The sequence below is a fragment of the Colossoma macropomum genome, unplaced genomic scaffold (assembly GCF_904425465.1).
Source record: "Colossoma macropomum unplaced genomic scaffold, Colossoma_macropomum, whole genome shotgun sequence".
In the NCBI taxonomy this organism is placed as follows: domain Eukaryota; kingdom Metazoa; phylum Chordata; class Actinopteri; order Characiformes; family Serrasalmidae; genus Colossoma; species Colossoma macropomum.
This window is the reverse complement of record NW_023494787.1, coordinates 11,758,293-11,775,867: the sequence shown is the minus strand read 5'-3', so window position 1 is coordinate 11,775,867 and position 17,575 is coordinate 11,758,293. Positions and strand designations below refer to the sequence as shown.

At 36.5% G+C, this 17,575-nt stretch overlaps 1 protein-coding gene across 1 annotated transcript in view; it reads right to left on the bottom strand.

The window, feature by feature from the left end:
- Window positions 1-2,548: 2,548 nt before the first annotated feature.
- The window catches only part of LOC118805376 (NACHT, LRR and PYD domains-containing protein 12-like), a 107,291-nt gene continuing 92,264 nt past the window's right edge, over window positions 2,549-17,575 (bottom strand). Inside the window, 5 exon segments of the mRNA XM_036566131.1 lie at window positions 2,549-3,280; window positions 4,770-4,940; window positions 9,787-9,960; window positions 11,996-12,169; window positions 12,516-12,689. Coding sequence (XP_036422024.1) covers window positions 3,250-3,280; window positions 4,770-4,940; window positions 9,787-9,960; window positions 11,996-12,169; window positions 12,516-12,689 — 724 coding nt within the window. The 3' untranslated portion in view covers window positions 2,549-3,249.

Here is a 17,575-nt window from a genome sequence, read left to right as displayed (position 1 = left end):
GCTGTCCTGAAAACATGGGAAAGTAACTAAGAAGACTGGTTTATTGGTGGTCTTGGAAATAAACACTTCACAAAATATAGAGATTAACACTTATGTAAATTACCTATATGACAGCTTTGCTCAAAATTTAGATATGTTACTTCCAGTTGCTTAGAAGTAAATACTTAAAAACTCTAAAACTCATGATAGTATTTTTAACATAAAGTTCTATATTTTTGAATCATTGTATGCAAACTATGTTTGTTTGTGTGTGTGTGTTTAAATATTAGCATTTATTTACCAGTTGGGCTGAAATGGTGTTCTGTCAGAGATGTGCTATTCTTTTTAAGGATACAGGTTCATTATTAAAATTATTGATTCAAATTTGTATTATTTTGTTTCTAATATAGGTCATCAATAACATTTGGCAGTTTATTGATTAATGTTTGTTTGTAATTACAAAAAAAATGTTTAATTCTTTAAAAATAAAGTCACAGGTCCTAATACATTTACAAAGACATTTCGGTAACACTTTCTATGAATGTCACCTTTGTAAGCATCTATAAACACATTTATAACATGTTATAATGTATTCATAAGGCATTATAAACATGGTTATAAATATTTATAAAAAAGAATTACACTGAATTACACTTCATAGCCATGTTTATTATACATAATGAATTGTTAATATAATGCATTATAAATAGTGTTAATAACATGTTATAATGTCAGTGTGAAAGAAGTCAGTCCCAGCTTGGAGAGCGTAAAGTAAAAACAAATACCAAGCTAACGGTGGTGTACATTGACCTTCCCACATTGGGTAAAACACTGATGCCAGCACTAGTTTAAAATCTGACATTTGAAGCCTGTAATGTGCTTTATTGTGTATGTTTTACTGTTTCAGTAAATTCTTCAGTAAATACTTCAACTTGAAGCCTCACTCTTAACACTGGAGGAGGCTTTAGTACAGTACACTTCACTTTACTTAGAGCGGACAAATACAACTTATGAGCTCTTATAATTTGTTATGATCAGTATTGTATTATGTTAACAATTGATAATGCATAATAAACATGGCTATAATGTATAATGCATTTTTATAAATATTTATAGCTATGTTTATAATGTCTTATGCATGCATTATAACATGTCATGAATGCGTTTATAGACGCTTACAAAGGTGACATTCATAGAAAGTGTTACCCAGGTAACGTTACCTAGAAACTTACCCTAAGGTGTGTGTGTGTGTGTGTGTGTATGTGTGCACGTGTGTGCTTTATTGTTAAAATAAACATGATGTCAGATGTTGAGGACACTGGCAGGGGGAGAGAGAGCAGCAGACCCTATTGAATAACCAAATGTGAGGAGAGTAGCGTTGGGGAAATTAAATTCTTTCTAAGCATTACACCATTGTGATACACAAAATATTTTCCTTCTGTATCATTTAGTTTTCTCTTGCTTTGTAAGAGTCAAATATCTTTCGTTTCAGATCCTTAGGAATTTTTAAAACTTTGTAATTGTTTACACCTGACTTGGATTATAGCCTGATGAGTCAAATAAGATCTGAAAAAAATAACACTAGTGGAGCATCTGAAAAGGTGTCTAAACCTATGCATATGACACCATCTATATTTATTTTTTTACAATATGCTAAATTCAGTAAATAAATCATAATAATGCATCAAAATGTGCAGAAATATCAATTTAAGTTTGCATATCAGTTTATTTTAAGGTCTATCTCTTAACAATGAATTAAGCATTAGCTTATTTTGGATAGTGTAATTTTACAGCAACTTAAAACGTTTTCTTAAATTACAATATTTAACTTTATTTTGCTGTAAAGTCTGGGAGCTCATGTGCATATTTCATAATTTATGATCTGAAAATATTATATGTAAGAAAATAATACATTTACGGCAGTGGTTATTAAGAATAAACAAGTTCCACTTTAGTTGGTCTTGCAAATTCATTAATAAAGATCTTTTAAATGCATTTGCACAATATTTTGAGTAATTTGTAGACTTGTAAGCTTCTCCTTTGACCATCATATGGATCATACAAATGGTATACTAAACAAGTTATATTAACACCTTCTATAGCTCATTTGACTTGTAATTAAAAACACTTCCAAGTGGTACGAAAACAAATGTATTTTTACATTTTCAAACACAGTGGTCTACAAACCATTGTAAAATTAGTTGTCATTTGTTTATGACAGGACATGCAAACATGTTTATAAAACATTACTTGTTTGAGTACATCTCACAGTTGGTCATTGTGAAGTCAGATAATTACCTGTTTATATTCCTTGACTAACATATCACAAAGACATTTCAAACATGATTTCAACTAAAACATTACAAATAACATAATAGTCCACAAACAGTTAATAACTAATTCACAGGAAACGTAAATAATACATCATGCAAATACATTTATACCACTATATAACATTTCTAAGCTTGGATACAAATGATATGTTTTTATTTACCAGAACATTATAAATTTCTTGCTAAAAGTTTAGTAATCACTAAGAGACCTTAAAACAATTTTGTGAAAAGACTGATTTGATTTGTTCAAAACATAACATTTAAAAATGTATTTTTGACCAATGAAAACAATTAATTTTTTTCTTTTATAATGGATGCAGTTGCATTAGGAGAAATTATGAACAATGCGTCAAGAAAGCAAATGAATCACTTCGCCACTAGGGTTCATCAGTTATTTCTGAGCTCTGTGTTTATATAAGTGTACAGCCTGGTTTCAGCTCTTACGCATAGTGTCGTACAGCTCTGACACAGCACATTTACAGACTTACACACTGCATATGGTCCAATTAGTGTAATCAAGTTGAATGAACACTTGTTTCGCTTTTAGCTACTAGTTGCTCCTGCTTTCATTATTAGCACTGGTGGTGCAGTAGGGAGACATATGTCAGTAAGATTTGAACTGAAAGACTGTCATGGTTAGGAGTGCTGGTGCAGTAAGGAACTGAGTCATGCTGTGGTGTGTCAGTTTTCTGTGAAACAAGCTATGTACTTGTTTGTTTTGAGAGCAACAGCTGTAGACATAAGCAAAGGGAAAAATGTGGGTGTCATGTAGGTAAACTGTGGTCAGGGCATTCTTCCAAAGAAATGAGACAAAATGCTGTTATGTCTTTTGTTGGTCTTTTATCTCCTCTGGTCTTTATTGTATGTTTAGGAGTTTTTCTTCTCATAAAATGTACTGTACCAAGCATTCAGATGTCCATTGAAGGCTTTAGATCCTTCAAAAGTAAATAAGGGATACTTCATCATATCTGAAAGAAAAAAGAAACAAGAAATACATTTAATCAAGCACAGATGATTGTCATTCATATTCAAGCTCTGGGACAACGACATGTCATCAGTTAAATGTCTACAAAACTCCTGCAGATTTCTTAAATAAATAAATAAATAGATCAATCAATCAATGCTGGTTAAATGGTTCTACAGGATTGCTGACAAAACAAATAATGTAATTCTTTCTAATAATTTCAGACTATAAACAGCTTTTGAAACAGGTAACTTTTTCCTCATCTGCCATTAGCTACACTCTGCCACAGACACATTTCAAATAATCATTAATACTGTCAAGTGTCAACAACTGCATGATGGAGTCAAAAGTAAATATTTATGTTTAGTATTTTATATATATATAGTAAGTAGGTTATTGATTGTTATGATTTGCCTCCACTTCGCGTAATAATTCTGGGACTGCTTTGAATAATCATTTGGATTCACTGTAGACAGCCTTGCACAAATATGGTGACTTGACTTTTAAATAATGATTTTATAATCCCTTTACATACTGAAATACCACATATTCTAACAAAAGAAATAAATATAAACAAACTAAAAAACATTTTTCAAAACATAATTGTTTTAACTTAACAAACTGTCTACCTTGTAGTAAATGTATTTTATTGAACTTTTGAACCACTGAAAATACAGATTATTGTTCTGAAATTGTTATTATTAGTTCAATGAATTTGCAATTATAGGCTGGTTATTTATGTTTTTAAGTTAAAACTATCATTTTTTTGCACTGCATGAACAGTGCATGAACAGAAATATAGACTACTTTGAATTTCAGCTAGGTAAACTTGACTTGAATCACTTACACTTAGAAGAAATGGCAAAGCCAGGTGAGTTTTGACTAGTTTTATTGGAAATAATATAGGAGTGAATCAGTATTCAATATTAATGTCATGTAAAATAAGAATACTTCATTAATGATGACTGAGGCATTTATTAATATGTTATATACAAGTTTATACAAGAAATGTGTTATACAAACACTTTTCATTGGGGGCAGTTATGGGCTGGTTAGGGAAGGTCGGAAGGTTGCTGGTTCGATCACCTGAGCCGAAAGTACTTGACTGAAGTGCCCTTGAGCAAGGCACATAACCCCCAACTGCTCCTCGGGCACTGCGGATAGGGCTGCCCACTGCTCCGGGCAAGTGTGCTCACTGCCCCCCAGTGTGTGTGTTTACTAGTGTGTATGTGGTGTTTCACTGCACAGACGGGTTAAATGTGGAGGTGAAAAATCCCTGTTGTGGGACTAATAAGGGTCATTTAATCTTAATCTTAATACAGTGTTACACCAATTTGCAGGACAGTGCATGGTGAGTGTAGTTAATTCCTTTGCACTCAGGCGATCTTTCTGAAATAATTTAGCACTTTTTGACAATAAGGTAAATGTAACAATATCTCTGCATAAAACAAAACCATTGAGTATAATGATATGTTATAGTTAATCTTTCTTACCTTAGTTTTTGTAGCTTGTAATGTGGATCAGCCTTAAGAGGAACCAGGCCTCCTCCATTCAGTATACCACTGTTTTTAGTAAGATCCAGCTCTGTTAGATGTGATGGGTTTGAATTAAGAGCTGAAGCTAAAGCAGCACAGCCCTCATCTGTGATATCACACCAACTCAACCTGCAAAGAAAACAATGACACACTCTTCACTCTCTCAGTTCAGAACACAAAAATCAGTTCAGGTCTGTCCGAAACAAGCAGAAGAAACTTTAAAACATATAGAGAAAATATACAAAGCTGATGTCAGTTGAGTAAACAAAGTATGACAATGCTGGAAGTGAATACTTTTCTATAATACACATAACCACTTCTAAATATAATACCTGGGGCTTATCTGAGGTCCTAGTGACATTTCCCCCCAACCATCTCATCTGCACAAACACATCTCACCTTCTTCACACTGTCGCTGTGTGAAAGGGAGGCATCTGGCCTCATAGACAAGATGACCAGATGACCCTGAGTTACAATGTTAATGGGTCAACTCACAAAATCCCTTTTTTTAAACACTCTGATGAGACTTTTTTCTGTTGTTTTCTGGTGAACTATGTGAAACATCAATCTTTAATCAAATGCTAAACCATATGGCTTTCCTTCATCAAACTGTGGAAAACACCTCTGTGACTGTTAAAAGGCTACACTGTTAGAAATTAATTAATTAGTACTTGTCAAAGGTGAATTGATAAACTCCCTATGCTTAATAGTTATTTTATGATTCTTAAATTGTAACTCAGTTTCATTAAACTGTTTTTCATTTCATTATTATTTTTTTAGAAATAGGAAATCCATATGTTCCTTTAAATCATGGTTCTAATCTTATATATCTGCTTTTCTTTCAAGTCATCATGTAGGTTTTAGAAGTAGAATTATAAAGTTTGTAGCTTCTGTGACTATATATATATACTTTATGGCAGAAATTTTACTATCCATAAATATCTACAGGATATTAAGATCATGTATTCAACATTCCACTTTGTAACTTCTTTTTCACTTAAGCATTGTTTAGAAATGGTAGTTTTGATTTATACTAACTTCGAAATTGACACTTTCACTTCTTCATATGGCTCAGTCTCAGTATTTCACTCTATCTCTCTTTTCAATGTAAACTTAGGATATTCATTGCGCTATCATTTGTTTTCCATTCTATGGACTGCTCATCCGCCACATAATAACAGTTTTGAGTCTCAGCTACTTAGCTATGTTTATCCAGTAAATTTCATATTTATGTTTCTTTTGCATACTCTTTCATTTAATATTTACATACCTTTTGTAATTTATCCTTTAGTTCTTATATACCTTTATCAAAAAATTTCCCTATATTAAAGTCATCATTGGTGGTTCTGTAAGTGTAATAATCACAATTGTTCAATGGTTCTCTGTCCATGGGAGAAACCCTGACCTGAGATTAATTTAAGTAGCTGTATTTTATGGTAAATGGCCTTGTCAGGCTACAGCAGCCTGAGATATAGATTCATTTTTTTTATCATCATGAGCAATACAACATGATTTAAACACCAAACATACACTATAGTGCCAAAAGTATTCACTCGTCTGCCTTCAGACGCATATGAACTTTAGTAACATCCCATTCTTAATCCATAGGGTTTATGATGTTTAGGCTTTTTATGATGTTGGCACACACTTTGCAGCTACAACAACTTCCACTCTTCTGGGAAGGCTTTCCACAAGGTTTAGGAGTGTGTTTATGAGAATTTTTGACCATTCTTTCAGAAGTGCATTTGTGGTCAGACACTGATGTTGGATGAGAAGGCCTGGCTCGCAGTCTCCGCTCTAATTCATCCCAAAGGTGTTCTATCGTGTTGAGGTCAGGACTCTGTGCATGCCAGTCAAGTTCTTCCACACCAAACTTGCTCATCCATGTCTTTATGGGCCTTGCTTTGTGCACTGGTGCACAGTCATGTTGGAATAGGAAGGGGCCATCCCCAAACTGTTCCCACAAAGTTGAGAGCATGAAATTGTCAAAATCTCTTGGTCTGCTGAAGCATTAAGAGTTCCTTTCACTGGAACTAAGGGGCCGAGCCCAACTCCTGAAAAACAACCCCACACCATAATCCCCCCTCCACCAAACTTTACACTTGGCACAATGCAGTCAGACAAGTACCATTCTCCTGGCAACCGCCAAACCCAGACTCGTCTATCGGTTTGCCAGATGGAGAAGCGTGATTCGTCACTCCAAAGAACACGTCTCCACTGCTCTAGAGTCCAGTGGTGGCACTTTACACCACTGCATTCGACATTTTGCATTGTGCTTGGTGATGTAAGGCTTGAATGCAGCTGCTTGGCCATGGAAATCCATTCCATTAAGCTCTCTATGCACGGTTAATCTGAAGGCCACATGAAGTTTGGAGGTCTGTAGCAATTGACTCTGCAGAAATTTGGCGACCTCTGCGCACTATGCGCCTCAGCATCCGCTGACACTGCTCTGTAATTTTACCTGCCTGCCACTTTGTGGCTGAGTTGCTGTCATTCCCAATTGCTTCCACTTTGTTATAATACCAATGACAGTTGACTGCGGAATATTTAGTAGCGAGAAAATTTCACGACTGGACTTGTACAGGTGGCATCCTATTACGGTACCACGCTGGAATGCACTGAGCTCCTGAGAGCGACCCATTCTTTCACAAATGTTTGTAAAAGTGGTCTGCATGCCTAGATGCTTGGTTTTATACACCTATGGCCATGGAAATGTTTGGAACACCTGAATTCAATGATTTGGATGAGCAAGTGAATACTTTTGGCAATATAGTGTATATCCATCAAATCACATTTATAACCATACTACCTACACAACATGCTACATGGCTACTGTTCAGAAGTTGATTAGCTACGTTTCCTGGCAAAGGAGCCATCAAAGATTGCATGTCTGTCAAAATAAAAATGTGACGTGTAATGTCCACACTATGTGATTAGTGTGTAAGGAATACGAAGGTATTGCTTAGGAACCCTCTTGTTTATTTTGTGAATGCTTTATTAGATTAGACCCAGTCATAACAGAATTGGGGGCTTGTCAAGGATATCTCTCTCTCTCTCTCTCTCTCTCTCTCTCTCACTCACACACACACACACACACACACACACACACACACACACACATTCAAAGGCCATACCAAATTCCTCAAACAAACCAGTGAAATGGTCTAGTAACAGGCTGTGACAAAGAATGACAGCGGGCTCTCTCCCCAGATCTGTTGCCAGACCATACAGCAGACACTTTTTGAGCCTTTGAACAGGTCATGTTTATTTAGATTTTCTTAGAAGTCTCTATGGTAAGGTGGTGGTTATGGGATGGTAGCTTCAGGGATGAGCATGTGCCAAAATTACAAACAAAACAACTAAGTGTTATAAAAACCAGCTATCAGAATCTAATAAGGCTTTTACAAAATTAATAAGAGTATTGAAGCAACACAAAAGAACAGTGTGGAGAGTGTTGGGCTGTATACTTCTAGGGAGCTCTGAACTGTGGTAGTGGCTCAGTGAACTCTTATATACAGGAGGGTGCCCCTGTGTGGCCAATCAGAGACCTGTACATAATACAAGATACACACAAAAAGAGAAAAAAACACAAAGCAACAGACAGTAACCAACACACGTTACAAACATTATGACCAGGGGTCATAACAATTATTATTAATTAAACCTACCTGCTGTCTAGCCTTTTTGGTTTAAACCTGATCAGGACAAAATCCAATTAGAAAACACTCATGACAGCAACATTTGCTATCATCATTTAGATCGTCAAATAAAATGTGAATTTTCCCCATTGTGGGACTAATAAAGAATGATCTTATCTTAAATAAAAACTGCAAGATTTGCAAAAGGAATGGGGTCTGTGCAGAAACTGGTCTCCTGTGCTGACAGAGAAAGGAAGCACATGCTGTAAAGAGTTGTTTTTTTGTTGAAACCAACATTTATACATCAGTGTGGCCAATCACAGATTACAAAATTACAAAACAGGGACAGTGGAATTGAAATTGACATAAAATAACTGTTCATGTTCTGCAATCCTAATGTAAGATGATTAAATGCACCCTAATTAATAATCAGATGACGTTTTGTGAGCCATTTTATTATAAATTATTATAAATGTTTGTTAGATCTTTTTACAGAACACTACTGAAACATTCAAAAAAGTAATTCATCAATACAGTGTTTATAACAAGAATACTTTGTCAATCATAACAGCCTTCTAAGAAATAAACAATTGTTAGAATTGAGGGATTAATGTAAACTGTAGATAAGATTATCATTGATGTTAATTAGTCCTACTTTTGGCTTTTATTCATCATGCTTGGACTTTAAATGTTCTCATATGACCTTATTATTAAACTCTGTGAATGTTTTATCCATGTGTGTATCTTGTATCACAGAAGGCCTAAGAGCTTATAAAAGAACTCAATAACAACAAATTATTACTTTTTCTATTGTTATTATAAGTCTCTATAAGGTACAATCAAGTGTACCTCAATTGGAGGCATTATTTAATGCTGTTGGACAGATGCTCCACTTATTAGAACTTATTAATATATAGGTATTAATAGTAATAATTACCCACAACTCCTATGTTGGTTTTAAGCAGAATTGTAAAGCTTACACGTTGAAGTATGTTTACATGCAGCAACATTTTTAATTCAGTTAGTGCCAGACTGTATCTGTGGCAGAAACTTTTTTCTGTATTGCGTAAGTAAAAATTTATTTTAATTTTCATCACAGTTTATAAAGGTACCTAGGCAGACATAATTAAATAATTAAAGGTTGCACTTAATTTACGTCCTTGAATATGCAATTATTTTAGTATATGGTAAAGATATTATTTTACTGTCCACATTTGGTGCATTCTAAAATTGGAGATTGAGATGGTTATGTGCCATATTAGATGCATCACCAGTGTAAACCTGTAAAATGTTCCTATAAAACATTTTTGATAGTTTTATCCATAACTATTGATTACCTCAATATCTTCAGCTTACAGTGAGGAATCTTCAGTTCAGCAGAGAGTAGTTTCATTCCTGAGTCTCCTAGTTTATTCATAGACAGATCCAGCTCTCTCAGGTGTGAGGGGTTTAATTTCAGAGCTGAAGCCAGAGCAGCACAGCCCTCATATGTGATGTTACAAGTTCTCAACCTGCAGAGAGAACAATGACACTCTTTACTCTCTCAGTTCAAAACAACACACAAACAAGGACCCATTTTCTCAAAAGCATCTTAGTATTAAGATCATTTAATTAGTTGGAGAGAGTGGATGCTTTGGGGAAACCCATCCCAGTTTAACAGGAATTTCTTGATCATAGACACTACATTCTTAAGTTTAAATCCTTCCATTGAATCTGCCACATACAGTGAGCAAGACACATGATCTATGGGAACAGTGTTTTCACATTTTCTTATTCCAACAAGAAATTCACTTAAAATTTGCTAAATTTTTAACGTAAAACTAGCAAATGACTTATTAAAGTCCATTGGCACTATTTAGACTCTCCCTCACTCTCCCTCTCTCTCTCTCTCTCTCTCTATATATATATATATATATATATATATATATATATATATATATATATATACACATATACACACACACACACACACATATATATATGTGTGTATATGTATAGAAAGAGAGAGGGGGAGAGAGGGAGAGTGTAGATAGTGCCAATGGACTTCAAAACTCAAAACAAGGTCATAGAGTTTAGTGTTTCTCAACATACTTGAACTTCCATATTAATACAGATCATAATGAACAAAGACCAAGCCATAGTGAATAAACCATGTAGAAATGTCTAATATATGATTTATTACACATAAAACAAGACCTTAATAAACTTTAATATGTGTTCCTTAAAGTGAAATGTTACTAAGAGTATAGAACTGTCATGCAGAAACCTTGTATACTCACTTTAGGTATTTCCATAATTTAAAAAAAACAGTTACCTTTTCCATTCTGTTCAAGTTCCATGATGATCGCATCAATAGAAATTGCCAAAAAGTACTTGGAAAAACATTTTGTTACACTGTCTCTCATTACAAGTTAAGAATAATTTTTCTTCTGTAAAATGACCATTTTGGTGATACTAGGTTTAGTTCAGACAGCAAGGATATGCAACTTGACAATCAGTTAGAAGAGTCAGTTGTAACTCTGCTATACAAAAAACTTGCCTTGCTTTGTTTTAATAATAAATTTCTTACTACAAACTTCTGAAATGATACCTCTTTCTGTTTTTAGTGAGTACCGAAAGATGGATGACTGATGAAAGCTGCAAGATGGGCCTAAATCAGGAACCCAGCAACACACTTTTGAGTGTAAATATATACACTTCTCTCTGTTTCTCTTCCAATATGGCCTTGTGCTAAGTCTCAAGAGGCTTCAAACACTCTAGTATCTAATTTGATGTAAACTGTAGATAAGCTTATCATTGATGTTTGCCATGTAAGGAGTTAATTAGTCCTACTTTTGGTTTTTATTCATCATGCTTGGACTTTAAATGTTCTCATATGACCTTATTATTAAACTCTAATGTTTTATCCATGTGTGTATCTTGTATCACAGAAGGCCTAAGAGCTTATAAAAGAACTCCACAAAATTTGAGTAACCTGATTTCCTTCAAATAATTAGCAAATTATTACTTTTTCTATTGTTATTATAAGTCTCTATAAGGTACAATCAAGTGTACCTCATTTGACATGAGACATTATTTAGTGCTGTTGGACAGATGCCCCACTTATTAGAACTTATTAATATATAGGTATTAATAGTAATAATTACCCACAACTCCTACGTTGGTTTTAAGCAGAATTGTAAAGCTTACACGTTGAAGTATGTTTACATGCAGCAACATTTTTAATTCAGTTAGTGCCAGACTGTATCTGTGGCAGAAACTTTTTTCTGTATTGCGTAAGTAAAAATTTATTTTAATTTTCATCACAGTTTATAAAGGTACCTAGGCAGACATAATTAAATAATTAAAGGTTGCACTTAATTTACGTCCTTGAATATGCAATTATTTTAGTATATGGTAAAGATATTATTTTACTGTCCACATTTGGTGCATTCTAAAATTGGAGATTGAGATGGTTATGTGCCATATTAGATGCATCACCAGTGTAAACCTGTAAAATGTTCCTATAAAACATTTTTGATAGTTTTATCCATAACTATTGATTACCTCAATATCTTCAGCTTACAGTGAGGAATCTTCAGTTCAGCAGAGAGTAGTTTCATTCCTGAGTCTCCTAGTTTATTCACAGACAGATCCAGCTCTCTCAGGTGTGAGGGGTTTAATTTCAGAGCTGAAGCCAGAGCAGCACAGCCCTCATATGTGATGTTACAAGTTCTCAACCTGCAGAGAGAGCAATGACACTCTTTACTCTCTCAGTTCAAAACAACACACAGACAAGGACCCATTTTCTCAAAAGCATCTTAGTATTAAGATCATTTAATTAGTTGGAGAGAGTGGATGCTTTTGGGAAACCCATCCCAGTTTAACAGGAATTTCTTGATCATAGACACTACATTCTTAGGTTCAAATCCTTCCATCGAATCTGCCACATACGGTGAGCAAGGCACATCATCTATGGGAATTCACACATAACGGTGTTTTCACATTTTCTTATACCAACAAGAAATTCACTTAAAATTTGCCAGTAAAACATTTTTTGATAATTTTATCCATAACTGTTGATTACCTCAATATCTTCAGTTTACAGTGAGGATTCTTCAGTTCAGCAGAGAGTTGTTTCATTCCTGAGTCTCCTAGTCCATTCCTAGATAGATCCAGCACTCTCAAGTGTGATGGATTTGACTTCAGAGCTGAAGCCAGCGCTTCACAATCTTCTTCTTTGACATCACACCTATTCATCCTGCAAAGAAAACAGTAGCTAGCTTCTGTTTCACACTTTTCATGCAAGTTTGGACATACTGAATAAAAAGTGCTTGATGGAAATGGCAAGGACCAATAAAAATAAAAGCAAAAAAGTACTTGGATACTGTATGAGATGCTTTTATAGGGATGACAGCTATAAGATGTCTAGCCACAGCTCACTGGCCTTGGTAACCTGGCTCAACTTATTAAAAGCACTCCAAAACATGGTGAGTTTACCTCTATTGTCAAGAACAATGACAGTGCAATATAAAACAATGTTTCTGAACAGAGCACCTCTTAAAGAAGACCCTTCCCAGAGTGTGTGATGCCTCTTTTGACCTTTGAAGAGATTTATGACAAAGGAAGTCAAATGCAGGCACACAACTTTCAATGAAAGAAATGATCTGTAAACATTTTAATTTCAAAAATGCTAATCTTCTATCAACAACATGAAAACAGGAATTTCCCAGGACATTCATAACATCATGTGATTCATCACATGGTGTTATGAATGTCCAGATTGTTTGTATACACCTGAATAGATGTATAATTCACTCTTTTTCTGTTTTTCTTTTTCCTTGTATGTGAAATACACAGTTCCTATGAAGTTTAATCTCAAATTAAATGTACAAGCATGCCTAAAACATTTGGAGGTTCTGTGACATGCTAGCATAATTTAGGCATGATATAAACTCTGTCACTCCAGCACTGCCCATACGGTAGGAGAATGAATCAACAATAAGGAACATGTGACAGGTACTGGAAGACTTCCCATGCCTAAACACCATAAAAGTTGAAGCACCTTAAATTCCCCTTTGAGTTGAGAATTAGGGGTCACTTCCAAGTTGGTGCTTCTGGTTACAACTCTTTGGCTGATCCTACTCTGAACACAATCTGACCCTCTCTCATCAAAAGTTTTGATGAGACAATGCAGACTAGATCTTTTAAAAAGCCTCTCAGTCTAATATCTAATGCTTTTCTCTGCTTTCCTTTCAAAGTTGGCATGGTGGTAAGCCTGCTGTAAACCTCCTAGAATAGTTAGTATAATTTGGTGTAACTCTCATGAAAGAAGTTTTGTCACGCATCCCTTAGGCTCTGACTCTCACTTTGGCTTTAGGCCACATCATAGTACAGAGACAGCACTAGTAAAAACAGCTCTTTCCTGGTTCAGGACCTACCTCATTGATCGCTATCAGTTTGTTAATATAAACGGTGAATCATCTGCCCTCGCAAAAGTGAAGTATGGTGGTCCACAAGGTGTTTTAGGACCTGTATTATTCACATTATATATGCTACCACTGGGCACCATTATCAACATGGCATAAATTTCCACTGCTATGCCGAAGACACTCAGTTATACTTAGCAAGCAAACTGGATGATAAATTTAAACTTAGCAATATTGAAGACTGTATAAAAGACATAAAAGACTGGATGTCGAGTAACTTTCTCCTTCTTAACTCCGATAAAACAGAGGTTCTACTTCTTGGTCCAAAAGCGGCTAGAAACAGACTGTCTAATTCAACACTTAAACTTAACAATTTCTCAGTTGCATCAAGCTCATCTGTAAAAAGCCTTGGTGTCATTATAGACCCTGATCTGTCCTTAGACGCACACATAACTAATATTACTAGAACAGCCTTCCTGCATCTCCGCAAAATTGCTAAATTGAGAAATGCATTATCTCTACAGGATGCAGAAAAATTAGTTCATGCATTTATTACTTCAAGGCTAGATTACTGTAATGCCCTGCTATCTGGATGTCCCAGCAAAAGCCTTAACAAGCTTCAGCTAGTCCAGAATGCTGCAGCCAGAGTTCTTACTAGAACGCGAAAGTTTGACCATATCAGCCCAGTTGTATCAACCTTACACTGGTTACCAGTTAAATTTCGCATTGATTATAACATTCTCTTACTGACTTATAAAGCTCTAAACGGACTCGCCCCTCAGTACCTGAGTGAACTTCTCTCTCACTATGAACCTGGTGCTGGCTTACTATTAGTACCTAGAATTAATAAAGTTACATCAGGGGGGAGAGCTTTCTCCTACAAAGCCCCCCAGCTTTGGAATAATCTTCCTGTTAATGTTCGGGACTCAGACACAGCCTCAGTCTTTAAGTCTAGGCTAAAAACTTACTTGTATAGTCAAGCCTTTGGTAATCAGTTTTCCCTGTCAGTTCTATACCTGCCAGAGTCTCTGCTGCTCTGCTAACACTTTAATCTGTAATCAGTCACCCTTTACAGAACTGACTCTCTGTGTGTTTTTCCTTTCTTTCTTTCCTTTGCCGAGTTGAATAGCTGTTGCTGCCACTGCTGCTGCATGAACTAAACTAATCAAATTAATCATTGCTCTACCTGTTTTCCCTGTTTTTGTACTAACAATGTTTACTATCTGGTGTCGACCAGAGGAGGATGGGTTCCCCTTTCTGAGTCTGGGTTCCTCTCAAGGTTTCTTCCTGTTTCCTAGGGAGTTTTTCCTTGCCACTGTTGCCACTGGCTTGCTCATGGGGGCTTGGACCCGGATTTCTTTCTGTAATGCTGATTTCCTTGTAAAGCTGCTTTGTGACAACACCTGTTGTAAAAAGCGCTATATAAATAAACTTGACCTACTTACTTACTTACTACCATCCTAGGCCTCATCACTGATGGAGATGAAACAGCCTACAGAGACGAGGTCAGCGCTGTCAGAGTGGTGTCATGACAGCAATCTCTGTCTCAACATCAGCAAAACAAAGGAGATGATCGGGGACTACAGGAAGCAGCAGAGGGGCGGTCACTCTCCTCTGTTCATCAATGGAGCCGAAGTGGAGAGAGTCAGCAGTGTGAAGTTCCTCGGCATACTACTCACTGATGACCTCACCTGGTCCCTCCACACCAACACTATCATGAGATCTGCCCGTCAGCGTCTCTTTTTTCTGCGTAGGCTCGGGAAGTTTGGTCTGCCTCCTCAGATCCTCACCAACTTCTACAGATGCACCATAGAGAGCATCCTCATGGGCTGCATCACTGCCTGGTACAGCAGCTACATTGCCTGTGACTGCAAGGCCCTAAAATGAGTGGTGAGGACGGCAGAAGCCATCATAGGTAACAAACTACCAGCCTTACAGGACATCTACCAGTCCCGCTGCCTCAGGAAAATCAAAAAGATCCGGTCAGACAGCAGTCACCCAGCACACAGCCTGTTCACCATCCTGCCATCAGGCAGGAGATTTCATAACATAAAGGCTAGAACAACCCAGTTTCTACCCACAGGCTCTCAGGCTTCTGAACAAGCTGTGAAGCTGTGGGTCCTTCCCCAACTATCATTTCACTCAGTCACTTTCTCAGCATTATTACTGTATCATATCATCTCTGCTATGGACAATAACACCTTAACCTTAACACTAAGCCACTTTAAAGAACAATAACACAGTCACTTAAGTTACTTTAAAATGTATATTGCCTCTATATTTTGTATATATTTCTCTATATTTGTGTATATTTTCTCTATATTTCAGTTTGTTTTTTATATTTTACTTTTATTTATTTACTTTCTGTACAGTGATTACCTAAGCTGTTGTGCAAATGACAAAGAAACTTGAAACTTGAACACCAGTCTACGCTGTCTGCAGGCTGCTGGACTCCTGGAGACAAGGAGGTAACCTCCAGTACTTGGTGGACTGGGAGGGATACGGCCCGGAGGAGCAGTGTTGGATGTCAGCACGAGACATCCTGGACCCTGGTCTCATCGCAGATTTCCACAGTCCACACCCTGACAAGCCTGCTCCTCTCCCTAGGGGTCATCCACGGAAAGTGCTCCCTAGTACACTTCCTGTCCATCTGCAGGGTTGTCGTGGACGAAGCCCGTCGGTTCAGCACCTCGGCAGCTCTGTTGTCCTGGCATTGGGGCATCTTTGGGGGGGTTACTGTCACGCATCCTTCAGGCTCTGACTCTCACTTGGACTCCATCTTGCAGAATCCTCAGGGAGATCACATGACTCCTGCGACCTCTGAACTGCCTTCACGCTCCAATCAGCGCTCTCACTCTCCCGAATACTAATTCGGTTCAACTGTATCATAGGTCATGTGATATCTTTAGTTTAGCTTATAAGCCCAGGCTTTAGCATAGAAAGGTTGCGAAGTATTGTATCGTTTTCGACCTACTGAGCATTCTATTGTATATCTGCTTTTCTGTTTATGACCATTTTGCCTGTTCTTCCCGACTCTGTCTTTTGCCTAACCGTTTAGATTGTCTGCCTTTTGTTCTCTCACCGTTTTTTTTTACCTTTTGGACTGTCTTCTGGAATTTGCCCTTTTGCCTCACCCTTTGGATTGTTTTGCCGATTGTTATGTTTTTGATCTGGTTGTATTTTCTGGTTTTGACTCATGGTGTGTTAACTACTTTTCAGTTCAAGAGATGTGAGCTCTTTGAGATTTTTACTAAGGTCTCAGACTTTGATTAGCTTGTTAGAACTATGGCTTGCTCACAGTCAGGCTTTGGAAAGGCCAGGAGATGCAAATGTTAAGGTTTTATATTTACTTTGACTTATCAAACCTTCTCCCAACAATCAGTAGCCATGGGCTCCTCAAAGCAGCTGAATAGCACTGTGAAAATTAAAATAATTGATACCCACCAAAGGAGAAGGCTATGAGAAGATACCAAAGCGTCTTCATGTAGCCATTTCCACAATTTGTTATGTAATTAAGAAATGGTAGTTAATGGGAATGGTGGAGGTCAAGATGAAGTCTGAAGACCAAGAAACGTTTCAGAGAGAACTGCTGCAAAAAAGGCAAATCAAAATCTCAGAACACCTTTCCTGTGTCCTCACCACAAAATTCAGCAACAGAGGTTTGCAAAGGAATATTTAAACAAGCCTGGTGCATTTTGGAAACAAATGCTGTGAAATG